Source organism: Trachypithecus francoisi, unplaced genomic scaffold (assembly GCF_009764315.1).
Source record: "Trachypithecus francoisi isolate TF-2019V2 unplaced genomic scaffold, Tfra_2.0 Lachesis_group18, whole genome shotgun sequence".
Taxonomy (NCBI): domain Eukaryota; kingdom Metazoa; phylum Chordata; class Mammalia; order Primates; family Cercopithecidae; genus Trachypithecus; species Trachypithecus francoisi.
In genome coordinates, this window is record NW_022681463.1 from 67,489,673 (window position 1) to 67,510,563 (window position 20,891).

General features: G+C 38.8%; 1 protein-coding gene across 1 annotated transcript in view; it reads left to right on the plus strand.

Annotated features, from left to right (window-relative positions):
* The window catches only part of KPNA3 (karyopherin subunit alpha 3), a 99,040-nt gene extending 81,972 nt beyond the window's left edge, over window positions 1-17,068 (plus strand). Inside the window, exons 11-17 of the mRNA XM_033176857.1 lie at window positions 5,523-5,654; window positions 7,149-7,277; window positions 10,101-10,205; window positions 10,304-10,375; window positions 10,657-10,819; window positions 13,920-14,014; window positions 14,490-17,068. Of these exons, the coding sequence (XP_033032748.1) occupies window positions 5,523-5,654; window positions 7,149-7,277; window positions 10,101-10,205; window positions 10,304-10,375; window positions 10,657-10,819; window positions 13,920-14,014; window positions 14,490-14,588 (795 nt within the window). The 3' untranslated portion in view covers window positions 14,589-17,068. The remainder of the gene's footprint in view (window positions 1-5,522; window positions 5,655-7,148; window positions 7,278-10,100; window positions 10,206-10,303; window positions 10,376-10,656; window positions 10,820-13,919; window positions 14,015-14,489) is intronic.
* The last annotated feature ends 3,823 nt before the right edge of the window (window positions 17,069-20,891 follow it).

Here is a 20,891-nt window from a genome sequence, read left to right on the forward strand (position 1 = left end):
TAAAGTTTAGGTGTTAATGTTATGCTTCCTTCATTTTCTGTACTCTGGAACAATTTATGTAGCATCGAGTCTATCTGACCTTTGAAGATTTGATAGTTTCCCTCTTAAATCCTTTGGGGTTTTGGTACTTTTTGGTGGAATTAGTTTCGTGATAATTTTCTTTATTTTTGATGTGGAAGTTGGCTTGTTTAAGCACTCTTTCTAAAGGAGGTCAGTTTTTCTAAACTATTGTTCTAGGAAATTATTCACTGCATCTACATTTACTTGCATTAAAGTGTGCAGGGTAGTTGTTATATGGGTTTTGTTCTAGTTTATTTATTTATTTATTTATTTATTTTTGAGACGGAGTCTCTCTCTGTCACCCAGGCTGGAGTGCAGTGGCCAGATCTCAGCTCACTGCAAGCTCCGCCTCCTGGGTTTACACCATTCTCCTGCCTCAGCCTCCCGAGTAGCTGGGACTACAGGCGCCCACCACATCGCCCGGCTAGTTTTTTGTATTTTTTAGTAGAGACGGGGTTTCACTGTGTTCGCCAGGATGGTCTCGATCTCCTGACCTCGTGATCCGCCCGTCTCGGCCTCCCAAAGTGCTGGGATTACAGGTTTGAGCCACCGCGCCCGGCCTCTAGTTTATTATTTTAAGGGTTATTGTCATTTCTCATTTTGTGTATTTGTTCCCCTTCCCTGCTCTTTTCTAATTAGATTAGGTAGGACTTTTTCTGTGTTTCTTAGTTTTTTGTGTTTTGTTTTGTTTTGTTTTGTTTCAGAGAACCAGGGTTTCAGTTTATTAGCTAGATCTGTGATTTTTCTGTTCTTTATCTCATTACTTCTGTATTTTTCTTTTTTTTTTTTTTTTTTTTTTTTTGAGGCAGAGTCTCGCTCTGTCGCCCGGACTGGAGTGCAGTGGCCAGATCTCAGCTCACTGCAAGCTCTGCCTCCCGGGTTTACGCCATTCTCCTGCCTCAGCCTCCCGAGTAGCTGGGACTACAGGCGCCCGCCACCTCGCCCGGCTAGTTTTTGTATTTTTAGTAGAGACGGGGTTTCACCGTGTTAGCCAGGATGGTCTCGATCGCCTGACCTCGTGATCCGCCCGTCTCGGCCTCCCAAAGTGCTGGGATTACAGGCTTGAGCCACCGCGCCCGGCCTACTTCTGTATTTTTCATTGACACATCATAATTACCCAAGATCCGTAGTTTACACTGTGGTTCATTCACTCTTGCTGTTGTGCATTCTATGGGTTCAGACACATTTGTATAAATTTTTAAGGCTATGAATTTTCCTTTAATCACTGTTTTAAATATACCTCATAGATTCTGATGTGTGGCATTTTTGTTTTAACTTTTTAGAAATTTTGTTGAGTTTAGGCCAGGCATTTTGGCTCATGCCTGTAATTCCAGCACTTTGGGAGGCTGAGGTGGGCAGATCACCTGAGGTCAGGAGTTTGAGACCAGCCTGGCCAACATGGTAAAACCTCATTTCTACTAAAAACACAAAAATTAGCTGGGTGTGATGGCGCGCGCCTGTAATCCCAGCTACATGGGAGGCTGAGGCAGGAGAATCATTTGAACTCAGGAGGCAGAGGTTGCAGTGAGCCAAGATTGCGCCACTATACCCCAGTCGGCGTGACAGAGTGAGACTGTCTCAAAAAGAGAAAATAGAAATTTTGTTGTTGGATTTTTTTTGTGTGTGTGTATTTTTTTTCACCCAAGAGCTGTTTAATATAAGGCTATTACATTTCTGTATAGAAAGGCCTTTTTGGTTTTTTTATTTAATTTAATTTTAATTTTATTTTATTTTATCTTATTATTTTGAGACAGAATCTGGCTCAGTCACCCAGGCTGGAGTGCAGTGGCACAATCTTGGCTCAGTGCAACCGTTGCCTCCCGGGTTCAAGCAATTCTCTTGCCTCAGCCTCCCGAGTAGGTGGGATCATAGGCATGTACCCCCATGCCCTGCTAATTTTGTGTTTTTAGTAGAGACGAGTTTCTCCATGTTGGTTAGGTTGGTCTCAAACTCCTGACCTCAGGAGATCCACCTGCCTCAACCATCCAAAATGCTGGGCTTACAGGCGTGAGCCACCGCGCCTGGCCGGTTTTCATTTTATTAATGTATAATTTTATTGCCTTGTGATAGGCTTATAATGTTTCTGACTTAGGTAATTTATTAATGTTTTCTTTGAGCCTAATGTGATATTTGTACATGTGCAAGTTGCCATTATTGGAGTATAAAGTTCAATATACATTCATAAGAGTTATATCTTCATTTTTTGCCAATTTGACTTCTCTCATATGACAATAGTATGTTAAAACCTATTATTAGTATGTTTTTGCATATATTTGTGTGTATGTTTATTCTCTGCTTTAAAACAGTGATTGCAAGATTATTTGATTAATAGATGTTTATAATTGTTGTATTTTCATGATAATTTGTGGGATTTAACTTTGTATAGTATCCTTTTTCCTTTGTAATGCTTTTTAGCTTAAATTCTACTGGTCTTTTTACAGGATTACAACCTCAGCTTTCTTTTTATCTTTTATTTGGCATACTTTTGCTCATCCCTTTATTTTTAGCCTTTCCAAATTCTTTGTTTTATGTGTGTCTCTTGTATACAGCATGGAATTGAGTTTTGAGAGCCAGAGCCAATTGGAAAATCTTTTTTTTTTAAAATAGGTGAGTTAGGCCCATTCACATAGGTTGATAGATTGATTTGAACTGTCACTTTGTGAAATAATTTCTGTGTGTTTTTTTTTCTCTGCTTAGCATACTTTTATCTTTTTCAATTTTCTTTTGGTATTTGGGGAAGTTTGTATTTTTGTTCTAGTGGTTACCTTTATTCTTACACCTTTTTAATGCTCCTTTTTTACTATCTGTTTTGACAGTTAAAAATGATATGGTTTTTTTTTTTTTTTTTTTTTGGAGACGGAGTCTCACCCTGTCGCCGGGGCTGGAGTGCAGTGGCCGGATCTCAGCTCACTGCAAGCTCCGCCTCCCGGGTTCCCGCCATTCTCCTGCCTCAGCCTCCCGAGTAGCTGGGACTACAGGCGCCCGCCACCTCGCCCGGCTAGTTTTTTGTATTTTTTAGTAGAGATGGGGTTTCACAGTGTTAGCCAGGATGGTCTTGATCTCCTGACCTCGTGATCCGCCCGTCTCGGCCTCCCAAAGTGCTGGGATTACAGGCTTGAGCCACCGCGCCCGGCCAAAAATGATGTTTTTTAACTTCTATCTCTTACCTGTGCAGTGATGCATGAGCTTATTCTATTTTCTCTTCTCTTGCCTCAGCCTCCCATTTTTTTAATCTGATGCTAGACTTACCTATTTTGCCAAATTTGGAATATGTTTCTTCACATTTTTTTCAGCTCTTCCTTTCCTTGTAGGGACTCTGAAGACACAAATATTAGATCTATTTTTATTGTGCTGGAAATTCCTGAGAGTTAATTTCTCTTTAATCTTTTTTTTTTTTTTTTTTTTTCTGTTGTTCAGTTTGGATGATTTCTATTGAAGTATCTTTGGGTTCATTGATTTCTTCCCCCCCCCCCTTCATGTCAGGTTTTTTGCTGAGAATTCCCATTTTAAATTTGTTTCAAATGTGTTCATAATTGTTCACCAGTGCATTTTTATGATAGTTACTTTAAAATCTTATCAAGTCCTTGTCAGATAATTCCAATATCTGTGTCATCTCAATATTGGCATCTATTGACTGTCTTTTCTCTTTTGAGAAATTCCTGGATCTTGGTATGAAGGGTTATTTTCCATTGTAGCCTACACATACTGGTGTTATGAGACCCCTGTTTCTAGATAAATCTAGTTACCTGTTACTGCCAGGCTGGGCAGTAGCCAGACTTTGTTCTTACACACAGCATCTGCAGACACCTCCAGTGGGGAGGCCTCCTCACTTCCAGGGTGGGAAATGGGCTGGTAGGTGGGCTCTGCTCTTAGGCCCAGCTTCTATCCTCCAATTTTTGAAGTTGCAATATTTCTGTTTTTCTGAAACCTATAACATTTACAAATTCTGTTTCCACTCTTATCTCCATGTTTGTGTTAGTCCTTGATATACAATTAACATATATTATATACTCATTTATCAATCCTGTTGCTGAAGTGCCCCAGTCATCTGTTGAATGAAGCTCATGCTCTAGTTAAGGGATCAGTAAAATTTTCTGTAAAGGTTCAGAGAGTATTTTAGGCTTTGCAGGCCATATAGTCTCTTCCACTGAAGTGGACTTCCCTCTCCCTTTCTCTTCTCTCTTTTACACAGTCTTGAGGCAAGAGGTCCAGACAAAAGCTAGAATTTAATTTTTTTCTCCTCTTACAGGTAATGGAAATTTTTAGTGTTCTCTTAGTGATGCTGAAGGGGTGTGGGTTTTATGTGTGGTTTTATTTTATTTATTCATCTATATGCTTTTTTGAAGGGTATGTGAATTCAGGTGCCTGCTATTATTTTAGGACAAAAAGATATGATGTCTTCAATTTGGATGACCTAATAGGAAACATCTTGATTTTGCATAAGCTACAACCAGTGCTTATATTCCTCTGTGACAACACCAAGCAATGCCACATACAAGATCTGTGACTTTGAATGAATCACCAGATCTCTGAGCCTGTTTTCTTCTATGTAGTTGCAAAGTTAGGATGGGCATAGGGCATGGTTTATACTCCAGATTTTTCAGTTGGGGACACATTTCAGGAGATTTTCCAACAATTTTTTCCCCAGATGAAGTTAAAGTGCTAAGTCATTTCTTTTATTAGTTTACTTTAGTAGTCTGAAAAATTGTGTTGCTAAATATGTTGGAAAACCAGTAGAGTATATAGAAGACCTTTCTTTTCTCTTCTGAACTTAAAACAGTGTGGTATGTTGGCCTCGTTCTTTTTTTTTTTTTTTTGAGACGGAGTCTCGCTCTGTCGCCTAAGCTGGAGTGCAGTGGCCGGATCTCAGCTCACTGCAAGCTCCGCCTCCCGGGTTCCCACCATTCTCCTGCCTCAGCCTCCCGAGTAGCTGGGACTACAGGCGCCCACCACCACGCCCGGCTAGTTTTTTGTATTTTTTAGTAGAGACGGGGTTTCACCGTGTTAGCCAGGATGGTCTCTATCTCCTGACCTCGTGATCCGCCCGTCTCGGCCTCCCAAAGTGCTGGGATTACAGGCTTGAGCCACCGCGCTCGGCCGCCTCATTCTTATAAATAGTGTCTTTCTATGTGATTATTAGGTAGCTAATTTGTGAGGGCAGGGAGAATTACTTTTCTGCCTGTTTTTAAATTCATCTATCTGATACATAAATGCAGAAGTTGGAATAGAAGTTTTCCCAGAGTTCTGTGTCTCATTTTTTGTGAAAAATGATCTGAGGTAGGCATTGAGAGACAGGTAAGGTACTTTCTACTTAGTAGATTAATCAGCTAAGCAGATATTTTGGCCGCTAAGCTAAAACATGAAATTTGCTTACTTTTTCTGTCACTACTCCTGAGGCGTGTTGAACATGTAAAGCATTCAAACAAATATGTAAAATGGTTTTTCTTTTGTGTTTCCTATAGATTCTTGTAGACACTGTTTGGGCTCTGTCATACTTGACAGATGGAGGTAATGAGCAGATACAGATGGTTATTGATTCAGGAGTTGTGCCATTTCTTGTGCCCCTTCTGAGCCATCAGGAAGTAAAAGTTCAAGTAAGTATTTTTAAATTCTTCTTATTTGTATGGAATTGTTTGCTATAACCAGTTAACTTGTATAACTAGGCTTTAATTCTATCTGTGAGTGCTTATCTTCCAGATTTCTTCTGCTAGTCCCTGAGCCTAATTTTGTTGATTTCCAAATCTTTATCTCACCCAGATTCGTTGCTGAGTTCCACACCTGTATAGCCAATTGTTCTTGACCCTTTATACATACCATCTAATAACTCCTTCAAGCTTTCCATGTTTTACTAGACAGAAATGAAATGATCATCTCCCACATACCTGCTCTTCTTCCTTGTCTGCTTTCAGTGAACAGCATGGCCTAAGCTAAAAATTTTGATTCCTCCTTGCAATTCCCATTCCATTACAAAATCATTTCAGTTCTTCTTATATAGGTTCAAATCTGTCTCTCCTTATCTATCTGGAACCACAGATTTAGTTCAAGACTCTATCTTTCACCGGGCGCGGTGGCTCAAGCCTGTAATCCCAGCACCTTGGGAGGCTGAGACGGGCGGATCACAAGGTCAGGAGATCGAGACCATCCTGGCGAACACAGTGAAACCCCGTCTCTACTAAAAATACAAAAAACTAGCCGGGCGAGGTGGCGGGCACCTGTAGTCCCAGCTACTTGAGAGGCTGAGGCAGGAGAATGGCGGGAACCCGGGAGGCGGAGCCTGCAGTGAGCTGAGATCCAGCCACTGCACTCCAGCCTGGGCAACAGAGCAAGACTCCGCCTCAAAAAAAAAAAAAAAAAAACTCTATCTTTCCCCCAAATACTTGCAATAACCTAATTTCATTTCTACTTTCTCTCCCACTCTAATTAGGGGTAGGCACTTGCTAGATCTGTTCATCCTACTTCTACCAAAGTGACTTTCTAGGTGGAAATGTGTGCCCATTCCAGGCCTTTATTAAAATATATATGTATTTTTTTGAGATGGAGTCTTGCTCTGCTGCCCAAGCTGGAGTATGGTGGTGGGATCTCTGCTCGCTGCAGCCTCTGCCTCTCAGGTTCAAGCGATTCTCCTGCCTCAGCCTTCAGAGTAGCTGGGATTAAAGGCATGCACCATCACACTCGCTAATTTTTGTATTTTTAGTTAGAGATGGGGTTTCACTATGTTGCCCAGGCTGGTCTTAAAACTCCTGACCTCAGGTGATCCCCCGCCTCGGCCTCCCAAAGTGCTGGGATTACAGGCATGAGCCACCATGCCCAGCCTTAAGAAACTGGACTTCTAACATTTTAATTTCCTTTTATTTTTTGAATCTTTTTCCAACCAATTTTCACACAATTTTTTTTTTCATAAAGTTTCAGTTTTTCACAAGAGACTATTTAAAATTCAGAATTGCTCTCAGACTGCTTGGTGCTTTGTGAAAGGATGAAATAAGTGTTATTCACGCCTTGCATTTTTACTTTTTCTCAGGATTATGAAAAATATAGAATCAGTCTTATAAGCAAATAAATTTATAGAAAACATTTTATCCCCACCCTAGACGGCAGCCCTCCGAGCAGTTGGCAACATAGTGACTGGCACTGATGAGCAGACCCAGGTTGTTCTCAATTGCGATGTCCTGTCACACTTCCCAAATCTCTTATCACACCCAAAAGAGAAGATAAATAAGGTAAGGCATATAATATCCTCATCATGCTATTTCTCTTCCCATGTCTCATTTTTAACTGTCTCCTTATTTCTATTGCTGCTTGTATGTTTTTCTTAAAAACCACTGCAGTGAAGATGAGAATTATTAAATCACCTCTGCAAGTGTATTTCTTCAACTTTTTGTTTTGTTTTGTTTTTGTTTTTGAGACAGAGTCTGTCTGTCAACCAGGCTGGAGTGCAGTGATGCAATCTCGGCTCACTGCAACCTCTGCCTCCTGGGTTCAAGCAATTGTCCTGCCTCAGCCTCCCAAGAGTCTGGGACTACAGGCGTCTACCACCACACCTGGCTAATGTTTGTATTTTTAGTAGAGATGGGGTTTCACCACATTGGCCAGGCTGGTCTCGAACTCCTGACCTTGTGATCCGCCTGCTTCATCCCCACAAAGTGCTGGGATTACAGGTGTGAGCCACTGCGCCCAGCCTTTTTCAATCATCACAGAGTAAAAAACATTTTTAGACTACCTGTGTTTCTATTTAAATAGACTGAGCATAGCCACAATCATTAAATTGTAGCCACTTGAAAGCGCAGACAAAATCTGCCATTTGAATGGGCTGGTATTTTTGTTAAACAGATCATAAAAATTTGATCTCCCAGCAAAATTAGATTGGATCCAAAGACGAGGTGCCTAAATTCAAGGATCATAAAAAATTACTCTTTTTAAGATTTCAAGCTTCATAGACAAGTTTATTATTAATTGTGTAATATGTACTTACTAGTAAAAAGTCTTCATGTCTGGCTTATTTCATCTAGCATGTTTTCAAGGTTCATCCATTTGGCAGCATGTGTCAGAACTTCTTTCTTTGGCTGAATAAATATTCCCTTATATGTATACACCACATTTTGTTTTTCCATCTTTCTGTTGATGGACAGTTGGGTTGTTTCTACCTTTTCACTATTACAAATAATGCTGCAGTGAACATTGGCATACAAATACCTATTTGAGTTCCCACTTTCCATTTCTTTGGATATGTAACTGAGAGTAGAATTGCTCGATCATATGTTAATTCTGGGGTTAGCTTTTTGAGGAACCACCAAACCATTTTCTATTGCAGCTGCACTGTTTTACATTCCCACCAGCAACGTTACTAGAATTCTAATTTCTCCACATCCTAGCCAACACTTATTTTTTATTAAAAAAAATTATTGACATCCTAGTGTATGTGAAGTGGTGTCTCATTGTGGTTTAAATTTACATTTAATTTACTGAAGTTTTGTCTGCCTAATATACTACCATCACCCAAACCCAGCAGAACTGATCATTTCTTCTTCATCGTCATAACTATATTTATGTAGTTGCTTGACTATAATTTGCCTGTTGAGTTCTTATAGAAAAATATGGTGTCAAAAAACACATTTTATAGATACATTTGTTCCAGTGAAGAGAAAGAAGCCAGAGACTTTCAGACTCTGGACCAGTTATTTTTACTATAGAAATTTTTAACAATATAGGTGATTTTTTTTTTTTTTTTTAGTTAAATGTATTCCATAACTGGAAACAACTGAAAAGTGAGGAATCTGAGCAGAAGTCAGCAGAGAAAGGTTTCGGCCTGTGATGCAGTATGTTCTTAAGTGAGGGTATTGTAGTGGTAGAGGAAAATTTCATAGAAATGCTGTCTCGGCTTCAGCATGCAATTAGTTACTTCAAAAATTTTTTGCCTTGAAAATTTGTTACTTGCATCTTGAGACCATCATGGGACCCAGGAAGTAGAAGTTACCAACTTGATTTTCTTCCCTCAGCATTTTTGTTTGAAACTTTTTAAATCTACAAAAACTGTGCAAGAATAGTATAGTGAACACCCATGTACTCTGAACACAGATTCAGCAATTATTAACAACTTACCACAGTTGGATGGCAAAATAAATTCAGTTGTAGAAGAGGAAGATACACATGTGATCCTGACCTATAAACAGCTCACAGACGTGTTGATGACTTCTAAATCCTTTAGTTTTAGAATATTTATGTTATATAGACCCATGCTAGACTAGTTAGATGGTTAATTTCTATGGAATACTTGAATGACTATATCTTGTGAGTAAATGTTTTTAAAATAAAAAAAATCACCTTTATTGGAAGTAGTTTTTAAGTAGTTTTAGAAATTCAGTTGTATAGTGGCTGGGCGCAGTGGCTCACGCCTGTAATCCCAGCGCTTTGGGAGGCCAAGGCGGGTGGATCACGAGGTCAGGAGATTGAGACTGTCCTGGGTAACACAGTGAAACCCTGTCTCTGCTAAAAATAGAAAAAAATTAGCCGGGGGTGGTGACAGGCACCTGTAGTCCCAGCTACTCAGGAGGCTGAGGCAGCAGAATGGTTTGAACCTGGGAGGTGGAGCTTGCAGTGAACCAAGATCATGCCACTGCACTCCAGCCTGGGCGACAGAGTGAGACTCCATCTCAAAAAGAAGAAAAAAAAAAAAATTCAGTTGTATATTTATTTCTGTCTTTTAGAGGAAGCTAATGCACAGACATGTAAGCTCCATGAATAAAGATTTCTGCTTTGTTCACTTCTGTGTCACCATTTCCTAGAATAATGCCTAGCTTATAGTAGGCCTATATACTAATGAATGGATAAATGCCAGGTTATTAGAGCCCAAATATAATTAGTGGAAATTTCCTTATTACTTGTTTAAAATGGAAGATTTTGTATACCTAATCACTTTTTAGATACAGTCTGTTTAACATAATTTAGGTGGTTTTGTTATTGTCTATATAAAATATATTAAAATAGAAAGGCATTAAAGGTATTATTTTTCAAATAAAGGTGCCTTATATTTTGTTCAATTGTAGGAAGCAGTGTGGTTCCTTTCCAACATAACAGCAGGCAACCAGCAACAAGTTCAAGCTGTAATAGATGCTGGATTAATTCCTATGATTATTCATCAGCTTGCTAAGGTTGGTCATATTATGAGTTCACCGTGTCTATTAATCTGTTAATAACCAAGACTTTTTGGATAGAGTCCATTTTATGATCTCTTATTTTTAACCTTCAGGGGGACTTTGGAACACAAAAAGAAGCTGCTTGGGCAATCAGCAACTTAACAATAAGTGGCAGAAAAGATCAGGTGAGTTTGAAAACCTGTATGTTAATGATTGTTAATACTGGAAAGCATGCTACTGTCTTATGTTTAGCAGTTGCTGACTGTGTTATGTTCTTTTTGGGGAAAAGATAACTGTTGCCCAGGCTAGAGTGCAGTTGCTATTCACGGGCATGACCATAACGACTACATCCTCCAACTCCTGGGCTCAAGATACCCTCCTGCCTCAGCCTTCCATGTAGCATCACACCCTGCTGGGGAATAGATAATTATATAAATAAAAATATATCTTCTCTTTTGTTGTCTAGGTTGAGTACCTTGTACAGCAGAATGTAATACCACCGTTCTGTAATTTACTGTCAGTGAAAGATTCTCAAGTGGTTCAGGTGGTTCTAGATGGTCTAAAAAACATTCTGATAATGGCCGGTGATGAAGCAAGCACAATAGCTGAAATAATAGAGGAATGTGGAGGTAAGAGTGGATTGATTGAAGAAGAATATTTGAGCACTGGAACTCTGAAACATTAGTTCTTTAAAGTCAACTTAGTAGAAAGAAAATTACTAGGATATGTTGTTTTTAAATGATCACAGTATGTTGCTTTTCTTTATTCACTATGTTTGCATTCCAAGAGGATTTTCCACAAGAGAGTAGTCCATACTTTGCAAAAACTGGTTGTGAAGGTCTCTGTGTAACCTTCTAGAGATTGACAACATAGTTTTTTTTTGGAGACAGAATCTTGCTCTGTCGCCCAGGCTGGAGTGCAGTGGCACAATCTCAGCTCACTGCAACCTCTGCCTCCCGAGTTCAAGTGATTCTCACACCTCAGCCTCCCAAGTAGTTGGGATTACAGGTGCATACCACCACACCCAGCTGATTCTTGTGTTTTTAGTAGAGACAGGGTTTCACCAAGTTGGTCTCGAACTCCTGACCTCAAGTGATCCACCTGTCTTGGCCTCCCAAAGTGCTGGGATTACAGGCATGGTCCACTGTGCCTGGCCTGACATTTCATTTTAGGAAACACTAATACTTCTCTTGAAGCCACAGTGTATGACAGCAAATTAAGAGCCCTTGCAACCACTACATAAATTTTAAAGCTTTATTTAATCCAGCATTTCTTAAACTCCTTAACAATGAAACACTTTTTTGTGTGTGTTATTACCATGTAATTCTGTGGACCCCACTTTAGGAAATACTATTCATATAGTTGGAAAAGGTTATTGACTTCTGAGTCACCTAGATACTGTTTCAATCTCGTAATCGTTCTTATGATTGCCACAACTACATGCCGAAGTTATTACCGTGGCAGTTACTTTGAAATTTTAATGAGAAATAATTGTGATTTGACATGCTGTATTATTCTTTAGTAATGACATGTGAAACATGTTAAAATTCTATTTTTAAATGTACATGTTCAATATGTACTAACATGTCTAAACCTTAGTTTATCATAATGTCATGTTTTAGATTTTACATTTCATTGACTACTTTATATGAATATTCTATTGTTTATTTATTTTTTAAGAGAAAACAAATGCAGTAGGATCATAGAACACTCAGACCGGGAGGATTTCTTTTTGTTGTTGTTGTTTTTTGGTTTTTGGTTTTTTTGAGACAGGGTTTTGTTCTTGTTGCCCAGGCTGGAGTGCAATGCCTCAATCTCTGCTCACCGCAACCTCAGCCTCCCAGGTTAAAATTCTCCTACCTCAGCCTTCTGAGTAGCTGGGATTACAGGCATGCGCCACTACGCCGGCTAAGTTTTTATACTTTTAGTAGAGACAGGGTTTCTCCATGTTGGTCAGGTTGGTCTTAAACTTCCGACCTCAGGTGATCTGCCCACCTCGGCCTCCCAAAGTGCTGGGATTACAGGCGTGAGCCACTGCACCTGACCAGGAGGATTTCCTAAGAATAAATTATTCCAGAGATTTTAAGGAGTCTTGTCCAAGGTCACAGAAGTAGGTTGTGATAGAAGCAAAATTAAAATCCAGATCTTCTTACTATTAATTCACTGCTCATTCTGCTTTTTCAATATTTTAAGATAATTAAAAATGAGCATTGTAGTCAGGTTCATAACCCAGCAAGTTTGAGCAACTTAGAGAATTATTACTCTTCAGCTTTTTATCAATATAGTTACTTTTGTCTATAGGAGTAATAATTAGGATACATATTAATATTTTATAATATTGTATAAAGCACTTTGGCAACAATTTCCCCCATTCTTCTGGTTTATTAGTATATAAGGAAAAAAATGCAACTATTTTAACATAACCTTCAAAAAGACATTTCAAGGAAGAATATTAAAGTTTGAAATTGGTAAACTTGTGTATATGATGTGTGGAGTAAATATATTGGAAATATAAATGAAGGCATTCTATGGTATCTGTTCTGGAAATATTTTCCCCCAGGTTCATTGTGGCTATAGGACATAAGACCTCTATTCATTTTTTAAAGAAAGTTTTTCAAAATTTAAATCTTTCTCTTTTATACCAATTATAAGGTTCTAAAAACTTATTTTGTGGTTATATAAAAGTACTAACATTTGGAAAACAAAGAGAAAGATACAAATTATTTTATGAGGCAGTAAGATTAGTAAGATTGGCCGGGCGCGGTGGCTCACGCCTGTAATCCCAGCACTTTGGGAGGCTGAGGCGGGCAAATCATGAGGTCAGGAGTTCGAGACCAGTCTGGCCAACATGGTGAAACCCCGTCTCTACTAAAAATACAAAAAATTAGCTAGGCGTAGTGGCGGGAGCCTGTAATCCCAGCTACTTGGGAGGCTGAGGCAGGAGAATCACTTGAACCCAGGGGGTGGAGGTTGTAGTGGGCCGAGATTGCACCACTGCAGTCCAGCCCTGGGGACAGAGTGAGACTCCATCTCCAAAAAAAAAAAAAAAAAAAAAGGGCTGGGCGCGGTGGCTCATGCCTGTAATCCCAGCACTTTGGGAGGCTGAGGCTAGGGGCGGATCACGATGTCAGGAGATCGAGGTCATCCTAGCTAACACAGTGAAACCCTGTCTCTAAATTATCCGGGCATGGTGGCAGGTGCCTGTAGTCCCAGCTACTCGGGAGGCTGAGGCAAGAGAATGGCGTGAACCCAGGAGGCAGAGCTTGCAGTGAGCCGAGATCTCGCCACTGCACTCCAGCCTGGGCGACAGAGAGAGACTCCATCTCAAAAAAAAAAAAAGGATTAGTAAGATTATATTAAAGCAGTGTGGGGGAGTCAGTTCTAGTACTGTCACAAACTTGCCATATAACTTGAAATAAGTCTCTTTACATATTTATGCCACAGCTTCCCTCTGTCAAATGGAATGTTTGGGTGTTTTTTTAGACTGCCTGCCTCAGGGATCCGGGTACCTCACGGGCTTCTAAGAAGGAAAAAAATTAGTGGGATTCTGGTCCTCCAACTAGTACCAGCCCCGTGTTTTATCTGTTTTTTAGACAAACCACCATCTTAAATGGGAGAGCAGTGTGTTCTGAGTTCCTTAGGATTTCTCCATGATCAAAATGAGCATGGTTTTGATTAGTATCTCCTTATCAATTAACCAGTTATTTTGATTATTTTATTCTTAACCAGGTTTGGAGAAAATTGAAGTTTTACAGCAACATGAAAATGAAGACATATATAAATTAGCATTTGAAATCATAGATCAGTATTTCTCTGGTGATGATGTAAGTAGATATTAAAATAGGGTGTGTCTTCATGTAAATGAAAACCTATACACAATGTAAATTTACTGAGAGTTTTCCTTTTATTACTAGGATGACCTAAGTTTGTACTGTATTTCTATTAGACATTCCATCAGTCACTTTCTCTTAAATACTTTGAAACTTCATTATAAGGTAAAGTTGTAAAAACAGTTCTTGTTTCATTTGTAATCTATTAACTAAGAAGAAATAGTAAGTGATGTATGTTCAGATAGATTAAATAAATCTACAGATATGGAAACTTAAGGATGCAGTTTTGAAACGTGTTAAATTTTAAATTGTTAAATTTGCTACTAAAATTATTGATTTATCCGAATATTTTTAGGTGATTAAAGCATTCACGTATAATTATTTGCTAAGAGGTAAAAAGTCAATTCCATTTACATCATAATGTATGGTATCATAACCTAATAAGGATTTTTTTCTTGTTTTTTTATAGATTGATGAAGATCCCTGCCTCATTCCTGAAGCAACACAAGGAGGTACTTACAATTTTGATCCAACAGCCAACCTTCAAACAAAAGAATTTAATTTTTAAGTTCAGTTGAGTGCAGCATCTTTCCCACATTCAATATGAAGCACCACCAGATGGCTACCAAATGATAAGAACAACAGCAACAAAAGGCTCCAAAACACACATGCCTCTTTGTTTTGATGCTTCTAAAGCAAGCCATGTCTCAGTCACTTTGCAGTTGCCAAAAGTCACTATCACATGGACTGTAAATGCATATGCATGATTTCCTAAACTGTTTTAGAACTCTCCTTAACAATCTCAACTACCCTATTTTTCCCTGTTCCCTGGTGCCACAGGCTGACAACTGCAGTCTCCAATTTAGAATAAATATTCCATAGTGGTGACATGTCAGCTGCCCACTGATACTCCTTTGGAAAATGGTGCGCTGTGGATCAAGACACTTTGGTATGATGCATATACAAGTTGGAAGACTAAAGAGGTGCAGTGTGATCTGAGCCTCCATCATTGTCCTCCACAAACATATTTTCATATTCTTTATGTGGAAGAATAGATTTTAAAGTACAAGCCAAATGATTTTCATTGGTGGAACTGACACAAAAAAAGTAACTTAAAAACAAGGAACTTGGTTATTGAATAAACAGATAAGTTTTAAAAAAAAAAAACTGTACTTCATCTACCAGTAATTGATGTGTTTATTATCTGCCTCAGAAGCCAGGGTTGGAGGAAGAACTTTAGATATGGATATTAATGCTTTTGCCATTATACCTAATTTTTGAGAACAGCAAGCCCTATTTGACCACTCTCTTCAGCCTGTGTGTTCCTGCTGTTTTGAAGTAATCAAATGCTGTGCATGGTATTTTACCTGAGCTGCAAACTGTTATGGACTTGAACTTCTGTTTAAGTTGAAAGCAAGAGTCCCTGACTATAAAGGAAAAGCAGCAAAACAAAAAACAAGACAAAAAAAAAAAAACTACAAAAGTCTAAAATACCCATTGGTGATGTTTTTTAAAAAATCTTGCTTTCAGCTTTCAGGAGTTAATATTCTTTGTTTTAATTTGATAATTGGATATGGTTGATTTATATTGGGTTTAAACTGTGGAGCTTTCATGTTTACTGTAATTTAGTCTTAAAATATTTTTTACTTAGTAACCAGTGCTTTTGATAATGTGGTTGGCAACAAACCAGCAACTATTTAGAAGTGTCATAAGACTTCATTCTTTGAGTACTGGGAAAGTTAATTCAGATCCTACTCTAAAAGCGTCTTCACATATTAAAAGATTCAGACAGGGATCTGTGTAGAGGAGTAATTTGCAGTTATTTAACATAAACCTGATTTGCAGTGATCTCTAAGTAATTCTGCAAAATCCTATTACTATGTCAAGTTATTGCTTTTGGTAAATTGTCTGGCCCAGTTATTAATGAAAGAATATGGATTTGAAAATTTTTAAACTAAATAATTTGTGCTGTCACAGAAATAGTATTGTTGCTCTTGTTTACTGGGTATAATTTTCCAATGCATTGATGTGAAGGGATAGAAAATCTAAACTAATTTAGTTATCCATTGGGGGGTGTATTTACTGTGATGAAGATGAGACAGATGCCATCAGAGCTTTGTGAATCAGCTGGGGTGTTTTCACTGATAAACAACACATAGCAGGTGTGCATTCATTACAAATATATGTATCTGCCAAGGTGGAGCCACTTTAAAGAGTGAGTTTTGTCTTGTATCTAAAGTGGATACAAGCGTATGTTTAAACTGCAAGATTTTTACTTGCTAGAGAATCTGTTTTAATATAGTGGTTTGGCCTCTGATTATTTATAGGTTTTATAAATTTTAGAATCAATTTCTCTTTAAGGTGGCTCAGATTTTTCAACTCTTGTGCACATAAAATTGAGTTGAAGTTCATTGTGCCTTTTTTTCTTTATCCAAATTTTGAGTTAAAGCTTCATATGGTAACTGCATCCTGTTTGGACACTATAGTCTAAATTTTTGAAACTGCGTGGTGTTCACTAAAAGTAGGAATAACAACGTAAAAGCTAATTAAGGTCACAAACTTCGGTGAAACCCTTAAAAGTCCAAATCTTCTTGATATTGTGAACTGTACCCCTTCCAGTTTAGTTTCTTCTGGACTTTCCTTACTTAACTGACAGTTACCTTTTAAAATTTGCACACATTATGATTAAAATTGGGCCTCTACTGTGATGATTCCTATTTCCTCTCATGTTTTAAAGTGCAAACTAACATTTAAGTGAACATTAGCATCAAGTAGTGCAGACATTTGTATGCATTTCCTTGATTCAATTTGTGACCTCACCAGTTTTGAATTGGAATTGCACCATTTCGTAGATAAAGGAAACTAAGTATATTGCTGCACTTTTAAGTTTTCAAAACAGTGTTTAAAAATTGCATTGTTTTTATTTTTTTTTAAACTCAGTTTAAAAAGACTAAAACGTTCTTTCAAAAGAGGCATCTAAATGTGTTCCTAATTTTGTATATGGGCTTAGGTTTTGTAACCAATAAAAAAAGCTGCTATCAAATATGATAAAACATTGAAAACTTATTTCTGAAAATAACTTGTTTGTTTTCTGTATGGTTAAACTTAAATTTGGAATTATTTTTTAAAAATCACAATGGAGGTAAATCATGAATTACTCTTTTATTGTATTTTAATATCTCCTTCACACCATTTTACTGAACTAAACTGAAGTCTGTTCACCTGGCACAGTTAGCCAAACATTCACAGCAAGGTTTTGCAGCAGGAAAAAGGAGGGCATTTATCTGCAGGCAAGGCACCAAACAAGAAAAATGAGGCAGCTCACGCTTAAGACCCAACCTCCCTCATGGCTTTACAAGCAAGGGTTTTTAAAGGCAGGGGTGAATTTCAGGAAAGCATAAGTTACGGGCAGAATTGTACATCAATACACAATGGTGTGGCCTAAAAAGGTGGCCTGTCTTGAAACTCAGGGTGGCAGGGGGTGACTTATAGGTCATAGGTGAATTTAAAGATTTTCTTATTTGCAATTGATTAAGGAATCAAAGCTTTGTCAAAAGACTTGGGGTCAGCAGAAAAGAATGCTAAGTTTGCCCCATGGGCGTGACTTCCTATAGGCCCCTCAGGAAGACATTGAGAACAAAGAATGGCAGTCAGAGCTCAGTCCTCAGTTCCCCCTTCCCTGGCCAGTGGATCCATTTGGTGGGGGACCAGGTTTCTGAAGAACAACTCAGGGACATATGTTAAGATGTTATCTTTAGTTTCTATAAGGAACCAAATATCCTGTGACTTCCTTGCTTATTGTTTTAAGCTACTATTACTCTCTTGCTTATCAAGTTGCTTATTTATTCATAGGGCTAGCTAGGTGCCTGGAATTTCCCTTGAAGGAACTCAAAATTTTCCTTTATTTCCATGCTTGGGGGACACCTGGCAGGCCCTTAAGAGGGGTTCCTGCTCCATCTCAACTCTAACAAACCAGGATGATCAATAATAATGCTAGATTTGAGACTCTTTGTGACAAATAAGAATTACCAAAATCTATATTAGTTTCCTAAGCTGCCATTACAAAGTACCACAAATCAGGTGGTTTCAGACAATAGAAATATATTGTCATCCACTTCTGGAGACCGGAAGTCTGAAATCGAGGTGATGGCTGAGCCGGGCTCTCTTTGGGGGCTTTCATGGGGACGATCCTTCCTTGCCTCTTCCTAGCTTCTGGTGGTTCTTGGCAATCCTTGGCATTCCTTGGCTTGCAGCTGCATCACTCCAGTCTCTGCCTCCGTCATCACATGGCATTTTCCCTTTGTGTCTCAGGTTTAAATACTATAACTTAGAAAAAGCCCATTTTTTTGAGATGATGGTATGATATGACTTTCTTGAAACAAAAACTCTTTAAGACCTGGCTAACCCTTGAAAACATGTGACTATGGAAAATAGTAATCAGCGCCAACCTAAAAGTTTTAACCTGTTAGGTAAAGTTATGGCACTAAGTGAAATATTGCATTAATTAGAAGAACAAAGGAGCAGCCACTTTTGAGTGTAGAAATGTTTACTTTTGTATAATGCCACTTCAAATTATTTTTAAAATAAGTTGGTATATAAGTAAATGTGATAGTACTCATAGTCTTGCCATCATTTCTTTCAGAAGGGTCATCCTGAAGGGCATGGTTGGTGGCAGACACCTGTAGCTCCAGCTACTTGGGAGGCTGAGGCAGAAGGATCACTTGAGCCCAGGAGCCCAGGAGCTTGGGAGCAGTCTGGGCAACATAGCAAGACCCCATCTTTTAAAAAATTCTATTTTTATATGAAAAGAAAATGTTTAAAGAAGGGTCATTCCGGGCGGATCACGAGGTCAGGAGATCGAGACCATCCTGGCTAATACGGTGAAACCCCGTCTCTACTTAAAAATGCAAAAAAAAAAAAAACTAGCCGGGCGACGAGGCGGGCGCCTGTAGTCCCAGCTACTCCGGAGGCTGAGGCAGGAGAATGGCATAAACCCGGGAGGCGGAGCTTGCAGTGAGCTGAGATCCGGCCACTGCACTCCAGCCTGGGTGGCAGAGCAAGACTCCGTCTCAAAAAAAAAAAAAAAAAAAAAGGGTCATTCATCCTTTCAGGGGATTAGTTAATGCGGATAAACAAGTAAACAAGAGCAACTGACATTCACAAATGTCCGTTGTCTTACAGTGGTGGTTAATTTTAACGCTAGTTAAACTGGGGAAGTTTACTTAACTCTTGGGGTGAAAGGAAATATAATTTCTGTATATGAAGCTATGGGTATAAATGTTGTACTTGTTTAGATAGCTGAAAAACAGTGATAGAATGATTCTCCAAAAGTACTATATACAATGTGTGGGAAAAGGGATGTGGGAATGCAACCTAATCCCACTGTTTGCCCATAAAATCCCTCAACTAACTTAGGCCTAAATTTTTTTTTGTTTTTTGTTTTTTGTTTTTTGAGATGGAGTTTCCCGCTCTTTAGCCCAGGTTGGAGTGCAATGGCATGACGCACTGTGACCTCTGCCTCCCGGGTTCAAGTGATTGTCCTACCTCAGCCTCCTGAGTAGCTGGGATTACAGGCACCTGCCACTACGCCTGGCCAATTTTTGTATTTTTAGTAGAGATGGGGTTTCACCATGTTGGCCAGGCTGGTCTCGAACTCTTGACCTCAAGTGATCTGCGTGCCTCGGCCTCTCAAAATGCTGGGATTACAGGCGTGAGCCACCACACCTGGCCTAAATTGGGATTTTTTTAAACCCTGCACTATTAACATTTTCAGCTGGATAATTCTTTGTTGTGTGTCATCTGCCCTGTGCAATGTAGGATGTTTAGTAGTATCCCTGGGCTCTACTCACTAGATAGCAGTAGCACCTCTCTCCTTCCCCAAGTTAAGACAACCAAAAATGTCTCCAGACATTGCCAAACATCTGGGGGCCCAAAACCATCCCTGATTGTAAACCACTGTCCTAAATCAATTCCTATAGAAAACTCCACTCAAATGAGACAGCCTAAATCATGACTTTCTTGTTGTGTGAACAGTCCCAGGCTTTCCTCAGATGCATAAGATGAAAAAAGGAGACACAAATGTGTCTTTTCTTCATTCTGAGTTTTAGGAAAAATTGGAGGCACGCCTAACCTAATTTCCCAAATCATATGTAGGAAACTCCAGGTAGTACTGAACACCTATTTCAAGGGACTTGGGATAACGAAATAGAAATACGGAGCAACTAGTTACCTCTTAAATTTATCCTGTGACTAAAATACAGGATTGTGAAACAATCAAATGTGTTAATTGCCCAAATCTCAACAAGTGTTTTTCAAACACTTCTAGGTGAAAATCTCAAGTTATCTAGGGAAAACTGGAGTTGGACTAGAAAATCATAGCATAGTTTGAAGATCACTTCTTGAAGCATTGTTGAGAGATTGGCCCCATCAGAAAACTTAAAATCATCTATTAAATTATTGAAAACAGAAACTATGGCTGAGCCATGCTATAAAGAATTATCTGCAGGGAATTTCTTCTATAGCATCCCCCTTCCCTACCCTAGCAAATTGCCATACACCTTCTTGAGGAATTCTCTTAAACTGTGGTACCCAAAGATGCATGGGGCCTTGTGCCAAATAATGTGAGAAGCCATAAGATAAGGAACATCTTCGTGGGACAGCAACTTTACTAGGTGGTAAGTAAAAGTTTTATTGGTAATACAAGCCAAAGTGTTATAAAGTATACATTTTACATATTTTAAACATAAAATCAGATTTTTGAGGCAGGGTGTTTTATGGAAACATTTCCTGCAGGAATAAGTCAGGAGAGCTTGAGAAACAAGGTACTCATTTTGAGGGAGCTTTGTTATTTATTGCCTAGCTTTGCTTGCTA